The sequence below is a fragment of the Carettochelys insculpta genome, chromosome 5 (assembly GCF_033958435.1).
Source record: "Carettochelys insculpta isolate YL-2023 chromosome 5, ASM3395843v1, whole genome shotgun sequence".
Taxonomy (NCBI): Eukaryota; Metazoa; Chordata; order Testudines; family Carettochelyidae; genus Carettochelys; species Carettochelys insculpta.
This window is the reverse complement of record NC_134141.1, coordinates 58925782-58940102: the sequence shown is the minus strand read 5'-3', so window position 1 is coordinate 58940102 and position 14321 is coordinate 58925782. Positions and strand designations below refer to the sequence as shown.

Genomic DNA, 14321 nt, shown 5'->3' with positions numbered 1-14321 from the left:
GAAATTGAATGTCTACGTCTAATTTTTCTTTGTTTCTGCATTTGAATCAAAACTCATTAACTTTCTCATGAGATGATGCATTAAGGTTATGGGAAAGAAAATAACTTGAGTTACTGTTAAGATTGTTACTCAGTATTAATTTGCCTTATATGTAATTTTTATCCTGACCTTTTCCTGCAACCCTAAATAAGAATAACACAACTGCAACTTTCCACCATTACATTACAAAACATCTGAGGATTTCCTTGTAATAATCTACAAGGAGGCTCTTCCAGATGCTGTTTTACAGCTGTTTTAAGTTCCTTTTGAATAGGTGGAATGGCACAAAGGGAGTTCCTGGGGGGATGGGACTGAGAAGGTGTCACATTTTACTGTGACTGTATTCGCCCTCTTAGTCTGCTAACAGTATTGCCAGTTTTCATTTGGGAGAAGACCTGTTCTTTTCCCTCCTGATTCAGATGTCAGGGCTGCAAGCTCCCTGCTTTATACGATGATAGTACCAGCAAGCCAGAGTGCCTAACCAGACCAGCATTTGCACTTTGCTTTTTCTCTGGTGGTTACGAACAGTGTAATTGCCAATGATTACAAACTATCACATAACTCTTTCTGAACAAGTGCATTTATTTTTAAGGTAAAACAATTGCAGTAAAAACATATTAAAATAACTTACATGTGTGCTAAAAAGCTTACCAGAATTCACACCAGCGCCAACCTCTGTCTCTAGTTAGTAAGCCTTTGATACCTCAAAACTTGGTTTTCTCCACGCAGACAAGTTCATAACGCTCTCAGATTCCTAACCAGAATCCTGACTAAGCAAGTCAGCCTATTTCTGTATACTGTTCAGGCCTTTGATCTCCAACATTTAGGAATCAGTATTCAGCAACCACTTTCTCCTACGGAAGTATGGGTTTTTGCATAAGTGGATGTAGGAATGTACATTAACCTCTCCTTTGGCATTTCCCGGAAAATGCACTTATTGTCTTCAAAGCCCGTTTTTGTTTGGAGCATTTTCAGTATGGTCTTTTGGACTCCAAGGTCTCTCATCATCGTTATCTATTCTCTAGACAGATAACATACAATCATGATTCTGATTATACATGGACTCTGCATTTAGTGCAGTGGATCCCAAAGTTTCTTACACTTCATTCAGTTTATACAGCTGTTGCAGGAAATTGTCATACCATCTATGACACTTTCCTTGGGCACTGTGGTCATGAGGCACCTTGCTACCACCTGTCCTTAGCATGTATATGCCTTATCTGTGCCTTGTGTAGTTCAGGTCCCTGCTCTTCCAGCCTCTGGCAAAACAAAGCACGTCCATTAAATCGCTAAAGGCCTTGCTGCTTCTGTGCCTGGACATGATGTTTCCTATGCCTCAATTACAACATACAAGAGATACATTTCCTGGACACTACAGTACTAATCAAGGATGGCCTGATCAGTACCACACTGTACCGCAAACCTACTGATCGCTATACTTATCTACACCCTTCTAGTTTCCATCCTGCACACGTGACTAGATCCATTGTTTACAGTCAGGCTCTTAGATACAATCACATTTGCTCTGATCCAACTGACAGAGACCAAAAACTACAAGAACTTTACCAAATATTCATAAACCTGAATTACCCACCAGGAGAAGTAAAAAAAACAAATCGACGGGGCCAGACGAATACCCAGAGACCAGCTACTCCAAGATCAGCCACAAAAGCCAAGAACAGAACACCACTGGTCATCACCTACAGCCCCCAACTCAGACCACTGCAACGAATTATTAAAGACCTACAACCTAGCCTTAATCAGGATGCTACACTCCAGAAGGCCCTGGGTGACATGCCTGTTCTCTTGTACAGACAACCTCCCAACCTCATGAGGATCCTCACTAACAGCCACAGTCTATACCCCAGGAACACCAGTCCTGGAACCTTTCCCTGCAACAAAGCCCGCTGCCAGTTTTGTCCACATATCTTCTCTGGGAATACCATCACTGGACCTAACCAGGTTACTCACAGAATCACAGGCACTTTCTCATGCTCCTCTACAAACATCATATATGCCATCATGTGCCAACGATGCCCAGATGCTTTGTATATTGGACAGACTTCTAACTCCCTTAGACAAAGGGTCAACGGGCACAAAACAGACATCAAAACAGTCCAGATCCACAAACCAGTTAGTCAACATTTTAATGGAATGGGGCATTCTGTCAATGACCTAAAGGTATGTGTGTTACTGAAGGAGAATTATCGCACCGTTCTGGAAAGAGAAGCAGCCGAGCTGGCTTTTATATTCACATTCGGCACATTAACACATGGTTTAAATCGTGATGGGAGCTTTCTGAGTCACTATAGGGGCTTGTCTGCATACTTGGCTCAATCTAATTCTTGACCTTCCCCCCCACCCCTCCACTGTCTGATTTGCTCACCTTGATTATCTTTTTCTGATTTGTGCTCCTTGCTTACTGTTTTTGGTTCTCTGTGCCTTAAATATTGAGTCTGTTCTGGTCTGGCTGTGGTCTGAAGAAGTGGGTCTGTCCCACGAAAGCTCACCTAATAAACCATTTTGCTAATCTTTAAAGTGCTACTTGACTGCTTTTCGTTTTCATAGTGTATAGACTAGCACGGCTTCCTCTCTTTTACTGTATGGAGAAGTTTGTCTCTAGTGGCACTACCTTTGAGCATCCTGCCTTCAGTTGTAAGGTCTTGATTTTCAATATACAATTCATGTTTTTTCCATATATTCTCACAATGATTATGATCACCTGTGAGATTTATCTTTTCATAAGCCACCTTACATGACATTCTTTTAGAGAATCTAGGGGACCCATCTGTCCCTATGTCCTCTGCCAGGTGCATTATGGAATCTTTGAGTCACATTGTCATGTTTGGTCTTATGTTTTGCCTTCAGCATCTAACATACATCCCAAGATGGAGCATTCAAAGGTAGAGAACCAAGGCACAGCTTTCTTTTTTTTTTTCTTTTGTAGTGTAAAGCTGGTTTATGAGCTGCTTTAGAATGACACTCATATTAATGCTTTGTCCTCTTGTCTTCCTTCTAGAACTAAAGTTGGGAGAGTTGCTTCATGACAAGCTGTGAGTATGCCACAGTGATATAATTTTTGAGATGGGAGCAATATATACAGTACAAGCTTGATTATCCAGCATCCCTGGGAAATGGGAATTACTGGATAATCACATTTTCTGGTTAATTGAGTTAGTCTAGTTAGTTAGTGGGGCCAAAGGCACTGTTCTGCTTCCTCTGGCCAGACAGCAAACCCTGCTACTGCTGTACCAGATAATAGAACTTGCTCGTTTCAATGTGCCGGATAACACAGCTTTTACTGTATTAGTATATCAAGACTAACGAGACACTTGGTCTTTCTGATTTTGTCCTTACATGCAATCTCTTTTTGTATTTGTCCTTAGCAGTTCATGAATGTTTTCACTTTTTGTGGTATTCCTTTTTGATTTTTCTAGTCATAAGAGACCTTCTGATGGAGACATATTACTACTCTATGTTTTCTTTCCCTCAGAATAGTTTGCAGTTATGCCTTTAATGGTGTCTGCTTGAGAAATTGATAGCTCTTCTGAGCTGCTCCTTCCCTTAGATTTGATTCCCATGGGATCTTACTTACCCAAAAGTTTGTTAAAGTCTGATTTTTCTCCTGAATAGATCTATTCGGCTACATTCACTCCTTTGTTTCTTTAGAATCATGAAATCTCTTATCTAAAATGTAATATTTAAATGCAGAAATATTTACAATTTTAGGATAAATAATGGTTTATATATATAATAAGGATGACAAATATTCGTGTTTGGATTCAGCAAAGCTCCTTAACGTGCTTAAATCCCATTGATGTCAAAAATCTCTTCCATGAGAGAAACATCACTGTCTTAGCCATCTGAGTATTTTTAGCTTGTTAGAAAAATATTTTTTCAGGTATTAATGCCATTTCAACGAAGATGATATTCTTAATATGTACAGCAGAAGTTTCAAAACCAACATTTTTGCAAATCTATGTATCATATCTTTACAGTAAATAAGATTTAAGCACATGCTTAAATGTCTTCCTGAAAAATGATGTGTTCCTGAATCAGCCTACATTTTGCAGCAGTAATTTGTGTGGATTCTGCTTCCTGAAGGCTATGCTGAGTAGGTTACATGCCAAAGATGAGGCCTTGTGTGCTGTTTCCCATACACTGGCTTTAACCTGAATTTTATCTTATATGTTTATTAGCTCTATTAATCATTATAACAGCAACAGAGTATAGTGTCAGAAACTGGACTGTTTCTGCATGATTGTCATTTAAAAACAAAACTGAGGTTTAATGCATGAGTTGTACGTTTGGATTGTTGAGGTAGAAATTTAAATTTTTCTCTGGTTGTGGCCAAATAATCAAGGCCAATTTGTTTTATTTAAAACCATAAAAACTGTCAGATATGCATAATTTTAAATTTTGAAGAGGATGATATGTATTATGCAGTGGATGGGTATGTGTGAAGAAACATCAGCACAGATAGGGCCATCCATAGGAAGGTGCAAGGCCTGGAGTAAAGCCCTCACTGCTGCTGGGGAGAAGCTGTGAGACAGAGCAGGGCAGAGTGGAGCAGGCTGCTGGACAGCTCCGGCTGCCACCACTGCAGTGAGTGTGTGGGGGAAGGGAGGGACAGTGTGACTGCAGTTGCTGCCCCACAACAGACGTGGCCTTAGGGCAGTTGAGGCAGCTGCCATGGGGCTCCCTCAAAGTGCAGGTCCTGGGGTGGACAACCCTAACTGTCCTGTGGATGGCATGGCTCTGCACACAGATACTTAGTAATTGGATGGTTGAATAAAAACATGCTCTTCAGTTTAAAATAAAACCCATGATTTTCAAGCGTGATTTCGAGTGCTTGACCTGAAATGTCATAAAAATTGGGTCCTTATAAGGTTCCTCTCATTGGGCATCTAACATCACAGGTCATTCTTGGTGGTCATAGCCACTGTGTTGACAGATGATAACCTCAAAACACATCACTTGTCCGCATCTCTGTATTTAACTGTCTTTGATACTGGTACTTGATGATAGTGTTGAAATCCATTGGTTTGAATAAATTACATGATTTCAGACTTAGTTTGTGTTGTTTTTCATTGCTGTCCTTAGTTTTGGTCTTTTTGAAGCCATGTCTGCAATTGAAATGATGGACCCCAAGATGGATGCTGGCATGATCGGAAATCAAGTTAATCGAAAGGTTCTTAACTTTGAGCAAGCTATCAAGGTTGGTGTCCCTTCCTTTCTTTTCTACTTTTTATTGGCTGTTAATGGTACCAAACAAAAACAGAGTTTAAGTAAATACCTGTGCGCAGCTGCAACAATCACTTCAGTGACCTAAGTAAATCGAATATTTCAACATTTTAATAGAGATCTTGTTCGACGTTTTTCCTGCAGATATTTTCATAAGAAATAACATGTCTTAGAATTTCAAGCCCTATTACATCTACTGAATACATACAGTATAAGTTTCTCCAGGCTTCATGAATATGTGCTTCTGAGCTCAAGATTTATTAGATTATCTTGTCACTTCTAATGAAAAGATATTTTGGTTTCCTTACCTGTTGAGTGCTTGGTCTCTCTGGATATAGTAAATTGACATTGGATTTGATAATGTGGATTCCTGTTCACTAGGAACTGGCCAGAGGCCAAGTAATTTAACAAAGGTCATGGAGCAGCAGTCTGATGATGATCTTTTAGTACTGACGTCCTCAAACTGAACTTATAAAGTCAAATTGAAGATTCAGCATCCCTCTCAAGTTATCCCATCACCATAATTAGATAAGAAAAGACAACACTTGGAAAGGGTCAAAAGAGAAGCTTTTCTAAGAAATCTTTTTGATTTTTCAAATTGTGGATTTGGGTGCATCGAGCAAATAGCTTACCAGTTCAGAAGCCATCATCTTTTAGGCTCCAATCCAGTATTTGCATCTCTGATGCATATTTTTAAATGTTCGTTTAACCAATTTTATAACTTATAGGCTATTTAATGATGCTGCTATGAAACTGGTGAGTTGTTTGTGTATTTCCAACTCGTATCAGTGTGAGTTTGTCAGCATTTCTCAACCTGAGGGTCCTCACCCCAAAGGGGGTTGCACAGCTATCGTGTGCAGGCAGGTGGCATGTGGAGAGGTCACAGTACTGCTACCATTACTTCTGCTTTGCCTTCAGAACTGCGAAGCCAGGGCTACTGAACAGGTGCTGAGCTTGGAAGACAGTACTGCCACTTGGAACAATACAGCCTTTGAAGCTGGATTCCCAGCCAGCAGCTGCTGTTCTCTGGCCATTGTGTTCTGAGGGCAGTGCCACTGCCACCAGCAGTGCAAACGTAAGACTGATAATACCACACTATGCTATCCTTACTTCTGTGCTGCACCTGGCAGTGGCAGTGCATTTAGACTTGGGTGTCTGGTCCCCAACAGCTGCGTTCCTGCCACTCAGCTTTGAAGGCAGCACAGATATAAGGCCAGCAATACTATGACCCCTTTACAATAGGTTTGAGATCCCCTTTTGGGTGAGAGCCCCAAGTTTCAGAAGTTCTGTGTACTTGTATAAATTTTGATTCTGTAATATAAAAGAGTGTATAGAGTAAAAGAACACAAACGACCACATTTCAAGGTTTGTGAGGGGTTTTGCATGTCCGTGAACTTGGTATGGTCCTGCTTATGAAACTGTTAAGCAAAATAAACCAGATACAAACATGATAGTTGATGAAATTAATTTAACCTGTATTCTTTAAAATTCTCTTTCTGTTGTGCAAAGAATAGCATATTTATTGTTTGTGTAATCTATCACTTTCACATGTTTATTTTTAAAGGATGGAACCATTAAAATTAAAGATTTGTCTTTACCTCAACTGATTGGGATAATGGATACTTGTTTTTGCTGCTTGGTAAGAATTTTGCTCCTTTTACTATAGTTTTGAAAGTATTAAAGCAGGAGTTTAAGTGATTAACAAAAAGATGTACAGGAAACCCTCAATTTAATGGCCTAATGGGAAGGAGGAGTTTCCATTAATTCCGAAAGTCTGTTAAATTGGAAGGTTTACTGTAAATAAGAAACTAGATTTTCTATTCTACAGAGATGGTCTCCACCACTACAGCTTGGAGCTGATGACACCAAGGCAGCAGGAGCTTCACTGCCGCCACGGCCTGGAGCATCTGCCACTGCCTCTGGAGCCGTCACATGCTCCTCCCACCAGGGATGGGGTGTGTGCATGAGTGCCATCTGCCCATGTATGCACCCCACCCTGGTGAGAAAAATACATGGCTGCTCCCATGGCAGAGAGTCCAGCTCCAGCAGCTCTTCCAGCGCTGCTGGAAGAGGCAGCCCCTCCAGCTACAGGAGTGGCAGCTCTGATGGCTCTGAAAAGTTACTTTACATGCTTTTTTGGGGTGGGGGGGGGCGCAGCTGGTGGGTTTAGGATTTTAGGGCTCCCATCAGACTTTGGGAACGATGCGAGGGGGCTGGTGGATGTCCATTGTTCCCATCCCGCTAAACCAGGGTCCATTAAATCAAGGGTTTGCTGTATGTTTCCTGTTAAGGAAGGATTTTATGTAACTTGAGCAATTTATGTATTGTATGTTTACATTTGCTGAAACAATTAGTAGTTGGAGCAATAGTTCAGTGAACAGTCTTGAAAAACTTTGCTTTAGAGACTCATTAGTTAAAAATTACCCCAGAGATTATGACTATGATGTATTGGAGAGAGATTATAGAATCTTATTTAAAGGTAATTTAGAAACCTGATCAAATCCTACATACTTTTACCATGACTTCTTTACAATATAGATCTTTATACAAATAAGACTTTATAACAAAATATGTTAAATGAGATCTGGAAATTTATTTTTAATTGAATGTGTAAACATGTATGTGCTAAATGCCTCAACATAATATGGTAGGATTTTTTAATTTGTTGTTTGATTAATAAAGTAAGTTGAAACTGTGACCTCAACCCTTGTACTTCCCTGAAACCTGTGTTTGAAAAAAAAACAAAAAACTCTATTTAAGTATGTCACCAGTTCTGCTTTGATCCCTGTCCCATTGTATGTACTGCTTGATTGCAATGGAGTATGAGCCAATGATTTGTGACTTTGGAGAAAGTGAGATGATACAGTGTGATGTAGTTGGGGTATGTGTGTGTATGTGTGTGGCTCACAGAGGGTGTGGGGCTCCTGCTGAGGGTAACCTAGGCGACCAGGTGACACCTCTGGACTGCAGACAGAAGAGGAGGTGGAGCCTGAGGGGTTTGAATTGGAACTGAGGGTTGGAAAGGAGTTAGTCTGGGAGAAAGAGAGAGAGACAAAGGAGGGGGCAAGGCCCCAGCTTGGGGGGCCCCTTGGGGCCTCCTCTCCCCAACATGGATTGAACTGACTGTCTCTGCTTGCTGGACTGACTCCTCTCTACGACGTTGTGTCCTGTCATCTAATAAACCTGCAGTTCTCCTGCTGAGTGAGAGTCACTCCTGCCTGCGGACGGGGTGCAGAGCTTGGGGACCCTTGATTCCCATCACATACAGCGCAAGGGAAATAGTGAAAGTTTTAAAATTTGCATAAAACGTTTAACGTATTAAATATTTTGAGGTAATCTGTAAAAATGTGTATTGTATTTTTTATCTGTAAATTAACATCTGAAATATGGAATACTATGGTGTAGTCTAGGTTCTCCAGCTCCCCAATCCAGGATTTTTTTTTTTTGTTTGGTTGGTTTTTTTTCTGGGACGAATGGATTTGTATGTTTTATTATAACTTAACTTATCTAAAAAGTAAAGCCAATGTTTTAAGAATGTTCTGTGTTTTAAACCAAAACTATACTGATTTGATAATCTATGATGATATGGGTTGGCGGTGAATAGGCTATTGACACTTTCTCTCTTCTCATTGACATCAGTTTCATGTTGGTTTACCAGGGGGTTTTAACAAAAGAATCTATGTCTAGACCTGAAATTATAAACTACTAATATATTTTAATAGCAAACTATGGTTGTGACTTCTTTCTTCTGTAGTGGAACACTAGAGGAATACGTGTATAGTATGTAATTCATGTCCAGTGACAAGGGCAGGCACTTAGTTTCATGCTCCTTCACCTGGGAACTTTGAAAACAAAAAAGCAGTCCAGTGCTTTTTTGTTTTTATAGTGTATAGATTAGCACAGCTATCTCTCTGTTACTATTCAACCTGGGAACTTTGTAGAGGTAGCTTGTTCAACAAGTAAGGTGGTACATAACAGTGTAAAGAGTGTCCCCTGTTCTTTCCCTTGGTTCCCAACCTCCTTAGCCAACAATGCAAAGATGATGAAGGGTGTGAGGTATCCTTATTTTGTCCTTTCTGCTGGATGAAAGATTTGTACAATATGGAGTCTCTTTGAAGACTGTCTTACCCTGTGTAAATCAGAAATGGAATGGGAATATAAAAAATAAGGACTCAGAAATAAATTATGTACTTTTCTTTTAGATAACATGGCTAGAAGGTCATTCCTTGGCACAAACAGTGTTTACTTGCCTATATATACATAATCCAGACTTCATAGAAGATCCTGCCATGAAGGCTTTTGCTCTGGGTATCCTTAAAATCTGTGATATTGCTAGAGAAAAAGTAAATAAAGCTGCAGTTTTTGAAGAGGTATGTTTCAGCATGACCTATGGTTACAATATGTGTAGCACTACAGTTTTGAATGATGCTTTACAGAAATAAAAAATGGCTTGAAGTGTGAAGCTTATGACCACGTTATTGTACACTGGCCAATTTTCTTGAACAAAATATCACTGATCATCTAATTTATCTTAAACCTTTTCCTGAATTCATTATTTGCTTTTTATTTTGTAGAATACCTGAGTCTCTTTATGAATAGAAATATGGTATAGGTCAGAAGAAAATTAGTAATATGTGGATAGAGATAGGTCCTATTGCCTGCTATTTCAACCAGTTGTACTGAGTCTTTAGGATTTGTTCTAAGCTTTTGAGTTTTCTGGCCAGATAAAAAGGTAACATGCTACACTCCACACCTTTCTGTCCTCCCCCACTATTGTACCAGGTGTCAGAATATCTTCCCCTTCTCTCTGCTCTGTGATTGTTTTCAAATCTGCTAATGGATTCGATACTTAATGACTTTTTAAAGTGCTTTGAGGTTTAGGGATGGAAATCATTATGAAATATTGTTGATGATGATGGTGATGATATAGGGAACTATCTTGTAGGAATCTGTACCAGAAAGATTAAGCCAACTTCCTGAAGTTCGAATTGGTACTGTGTAAGACCATAATTGCAGTTTTGCGTTAGGTACAGAAACTTAGGCTACATCTACACTATGAAATAAATTTGAATTTATTAGTCAACTTTAACACTGGATTTTATAAAGTTGAAGTTGAATGTCTGCACTTGCCCACAAAGTCAGCTTAGTGCATCCCCACTAAATTGCCAGAGTTCAACTCTTGCAGCAGTACATTGTGGGCATCTATCTCACAGTTTCTTCAGACCAATGGCATCCTGTTTTTTTTTGTTTTTTTTTTTTTGCTGATAAATTATGGGGAAAAGTGTCTTAAAAGTGGTTGTGGGTATGTGATATCATCTACCCAAACTGCATTGCCTGCATTCTCTCCCTGCACTTGAAAACAAATGGCAATTTTTCCAGAAGTCTCTTTCACCAGAGAGAGAAATTGTCGTCCACATTATGGAAAGAGACAAAAGAGACAGCTCTTTTCTGTTTTTTAAATAGAAAATCCTCCTTATGGAAAAAGACAGCTTTTAGAAAAGAGTTTTTTCAAGAGAGTTCAAATTGCCATTAAATACAAATGGAGAGAGAGAGGCTGCAGGAGCCTGGTGTGTGTGTGTGTGTGAGAGAGAGAGAGAGAGAGACAGAGAGAGAGAGACATCATCACACAAGTGAAAAATGGCCATTTTCAGAAGTCTCTTCCCCCCAGCAAAAATACATTAAACAGTATCTGTGCGAGTAGGGAAAGACTTCATACTGTTCTCAAAGAGAGAAGGAAACGTAGGGGATCCCACAGGGCACTGGTTTCTAGTGGTTAGCACGATCGAAAAGAAAAAGAGAAGGAAAGACAAAGTGTGTTGGTTTCCAGTGGCTAGCGCCTCTTCCCCTGGTGAAAATATACCAAGCAGGTGGGCTTCAGAAGTGGAACAAAGTGGGTCTATGCAACCAGTGAAAGCCTTCCTAGTATTTTCAAGGAAAGAAAGAAAATTAGGGAATCCCAGAGGGCATTGATATCTATTGGTTAGCATTAGAAGGAAAGACAGTGCATTGGTTTCTAATGGCTAGCATCTGTTCCCCTGCTGAAAATACAGCAAACAGCATCCATGTGACTACAGAAAGACTTACTATTATCAAGGAAAGAAGATATACTAACAGTACCTGCCACTTTTTCATTGTATCTGACTGAAGGAGCCAGGTTTGCTGTCAAGAAACCTGCAAGTCGTCACCACACAGAAATGAAGAATGTTCTAGGGAGGCTATTGCATTGACTTATTCAACATGAGGTGAAGAAACCATTGGAAGTAGTAGTTCCAGCCTCAGGAATCCCCAACACTAAAGAGAAGAGAAGGAAAGAATCCCAGAGGCTGTTGGTGACTAGGGACTGCTGGAAGGAGCCATTACCCCATCAGAAGTAGTAGTGGCTTAAGAAGAGAAGGAAAACTGAGGAGAGAATGAAGGGATTCCCTTGCCTCTTCTAGTGAAAAGTGAGAGCCCATAAGCTCCATCACATCATAGGCGATCTTCCCCCAAGCCACACAATATGGGAATGGAGAGTATTGTCTCCTTGAGGAAGGGCCAGCCTTATAAAATGTTTGTGGCAAGGGGCCAGCCCCGTAAAATTTTCTGTGGCAGGGGCCAGCCCCCTCGCACATGGTGCCTTTGATGGGCCAGCCCTGTAAAATGCTTGTGGGTGACCATTGCTAATTCCAGAGGTTGACACTTTTAAGAGCCCCAGAAAATGTGAAGTGGAGAAAACAAGTTTCTTGCAGGGAAGAAGCCTTCACCCCTTGCAGGGCAGGGCATGCCGCTGTCTGCAAGCATAGTACCCACAGCCACCATGGGGCGTGGTGGGCCGGGGGTAGCCCACCAGCTGCCAGGGCATCTGGTTGGGGCATGGAGGGAGTCTGCCCCCATACAAATGTGAAGCTCAGAAAAGAAGCCTCTCGGCCTCTCCTGGTAAATCTTGTGCAGGGAAGAAGCCTTCACTCCATGCAGGGCAGGATATGCCCCTGTCTGCAAGCATGGTCCCCACAGCCCAGCCACTGTGTGGTGTGGTGACGGCTAGCCACATGGGGGTGGGGAGGAGGCTAGCCTGCCAACCACATGGCACCTTATGGTGGGCAGCCTCATAAAATGTGAAGCAGAGAAAACAAGCTGAACAACCTGGTGACGTGGTTCAGTCAGCTGACTGTTCTCGGAACAAATTAAGCAAGTTTCTCGGCCTCTCCTGCTAAATCTGATGCAGGGAAGAAGCTTGCACCTTGCACAAGGCAATTAACAACCAGACGGAGGATATATGGTCCACAAAAGGGAGGAAGAGTGAGCTGAGACTCGGGGTACATACCACTTTCCTCAGGCTTTCTTGCTAAATCCTTTGCAGGGAAAAAGCTCTCTCAAGCACTGAAACCCTACACAGGGTAGGACCTGCCACTATCTGCAGACATGGTCTGTACAGCTGGCCAGCTTATGTGGTGGTGATGGTGCGGCTTGATTTTTCAGCTGGCACTGTTAAGTGTTGCTGGTGTTTACTTAGCACAGATTCATCCACCCACACAGAAAGGAGATCCTGGCAATTCTGATGGCTCCAGGCTGGGGCTCTTCATGGCTAGATGCAATCACCACACTGGCCACAGAGGAAAATGAATTCAAATTGCCAGGCTTCCTTTTTACTACTTCTTGCAGTGCCAGAGAGCAGCAGAGGTGAAAGTGGCCAGAACAGACACATTCGGGGCATTGTGGGATACCTCTGGAAGCCGATTAAAATCAGTTTCAAGTAATGCTGTTTCCACACTAGCATTAACTTGACCTTAAAATTCAGACTATATTGGAGGGGCAGGGCTGGAAAATCAATCTTAGTGCCCATTAAATTTGATCTAATGGTATTTGCGGTAAAGACAGTCACACTTAAAATCAACTTTATGCTCTCTTGTAGACATAGCCTCAGAAAAAAGCGTAGTTACTGCTGCTGTACTTTAAAAATATGTTTTGATGAAAGTATCTAATTGGTTCATTTTACTTTTAGGAAGATTTTCAGTCCATGACCTATGGATTTAAAATGGCTAATAGTGTGACAGATCTTCGAGTTACAGGTAAAATTTCAGGTCTGTGGGGGGAATAATTCCTGAAATTTTCATGCTTTCAGCTAAGAGATCCATTATAAAATACAGGTTGAACCTCTCTCTTCCAGCACCCTCAGGACCTGACTGCTGCCGGATGAGAGAATTTGCTGAATGATGGGAGGTCACTATTTTCTAGCACATTAGCAACACTTCTTCCACTACTTAGAGGGCTCTTAGACAAAGTTTGGGATCAATTACAGCTAACTAGCGGCACAGAACACTGAGAGCCAAGACTGGTGGTTGTAAACAAACTTTATGGGACCACAGGAAACTTGGCCAGATGCAAGATAACTGGTTGTCTGGCTATCTAAAATCATGCCGGATTACAGAGTTTGCCAGACATTAGCATTCTGGTTTATAGAGGTTCAGCATGTATGAGGAAAATATGAACCTTTTACAATATTATGTGTTATTTTCTTCCCATATATTCCATTCCAAAATATTGAATATGCATACCTAGAATTTAAAAAATGTTTGAAATGGAATCATCTTCTAGTTTGGCTTATTTGTAAAATCCGAGATTAACTTAAATAAAATTCGAGTGAAAAGTGGTCAGTTTTAAACCTGTGGGCAAGTGGAGTCACAGTTTTGTATGCATGTGCATGATTGAATGCATGCAGAGCAAGGATAACCAAATGTCATTTCCCTGTGGCCCCCTTCTGACAAAATTACTATATGACCCTGAGGAGGACAGACCGAGTGCAAGTCCTGCGGCTCGCAGTGAGAGTGGAGCTCAGGCTTCGGTTTCAGGCATGGCTCCCAACACTTGCAATACCGTTAAAAAGTGGTTGTAACCCTCTTTGGGTTCCTCACCCACAGTTTGAGAACTGTTGATGTTGAGCAGTGGTCTCCAAGATTCTTAAGCACGAGATCACTTTTTGAATTTAAGTGCAATCCAGGGTCTACCTGAAACCTAAACACCCTGGCCCTGCCTCCTTGCCCAGCCCTGCTCACTCCAGT

General features: G+C 41.1%; 1 protein-coding gene across 3 annotated transcripts in view; it reads left to right on the top strand.

Moving 5' to 3' along the window:
- The window catches only part of NAA35 (N-alpha-acetyltransferase 35, NatC auxiliary subunit), a 78195-nt gene that overhangs the window by 5873 nt on the left and 58001 nt on the right, over positions 1–14321 (top strand). For all 3 annotated transcript variants that reach the window (XR_012645714.1, XM_074995157.1, XM_074995158.1), the window contains 5 exons: positions 3059–3092; positions 5143–5257; positions 6848–6922; positions 9486–9653; positions 13265–13331. Coding sequence is in view for 2 of the 3 variants with exons in the window: in XM_074995157.1 (XP_074851258.1) it covers positions 3059–3092; positions 5143–5257; positions 6848–6922; positions 9486–9653; positions 13265–13331 (459 nt within the window). In the remaining variant the exon portion in view is untranslated. The remainder of the gene's footprint in view (positions 1–3058; positions 3093–5142; positions 5258–6847; positions 6923–9485; positions 9654–13264; positions 13332–14321) is intronic.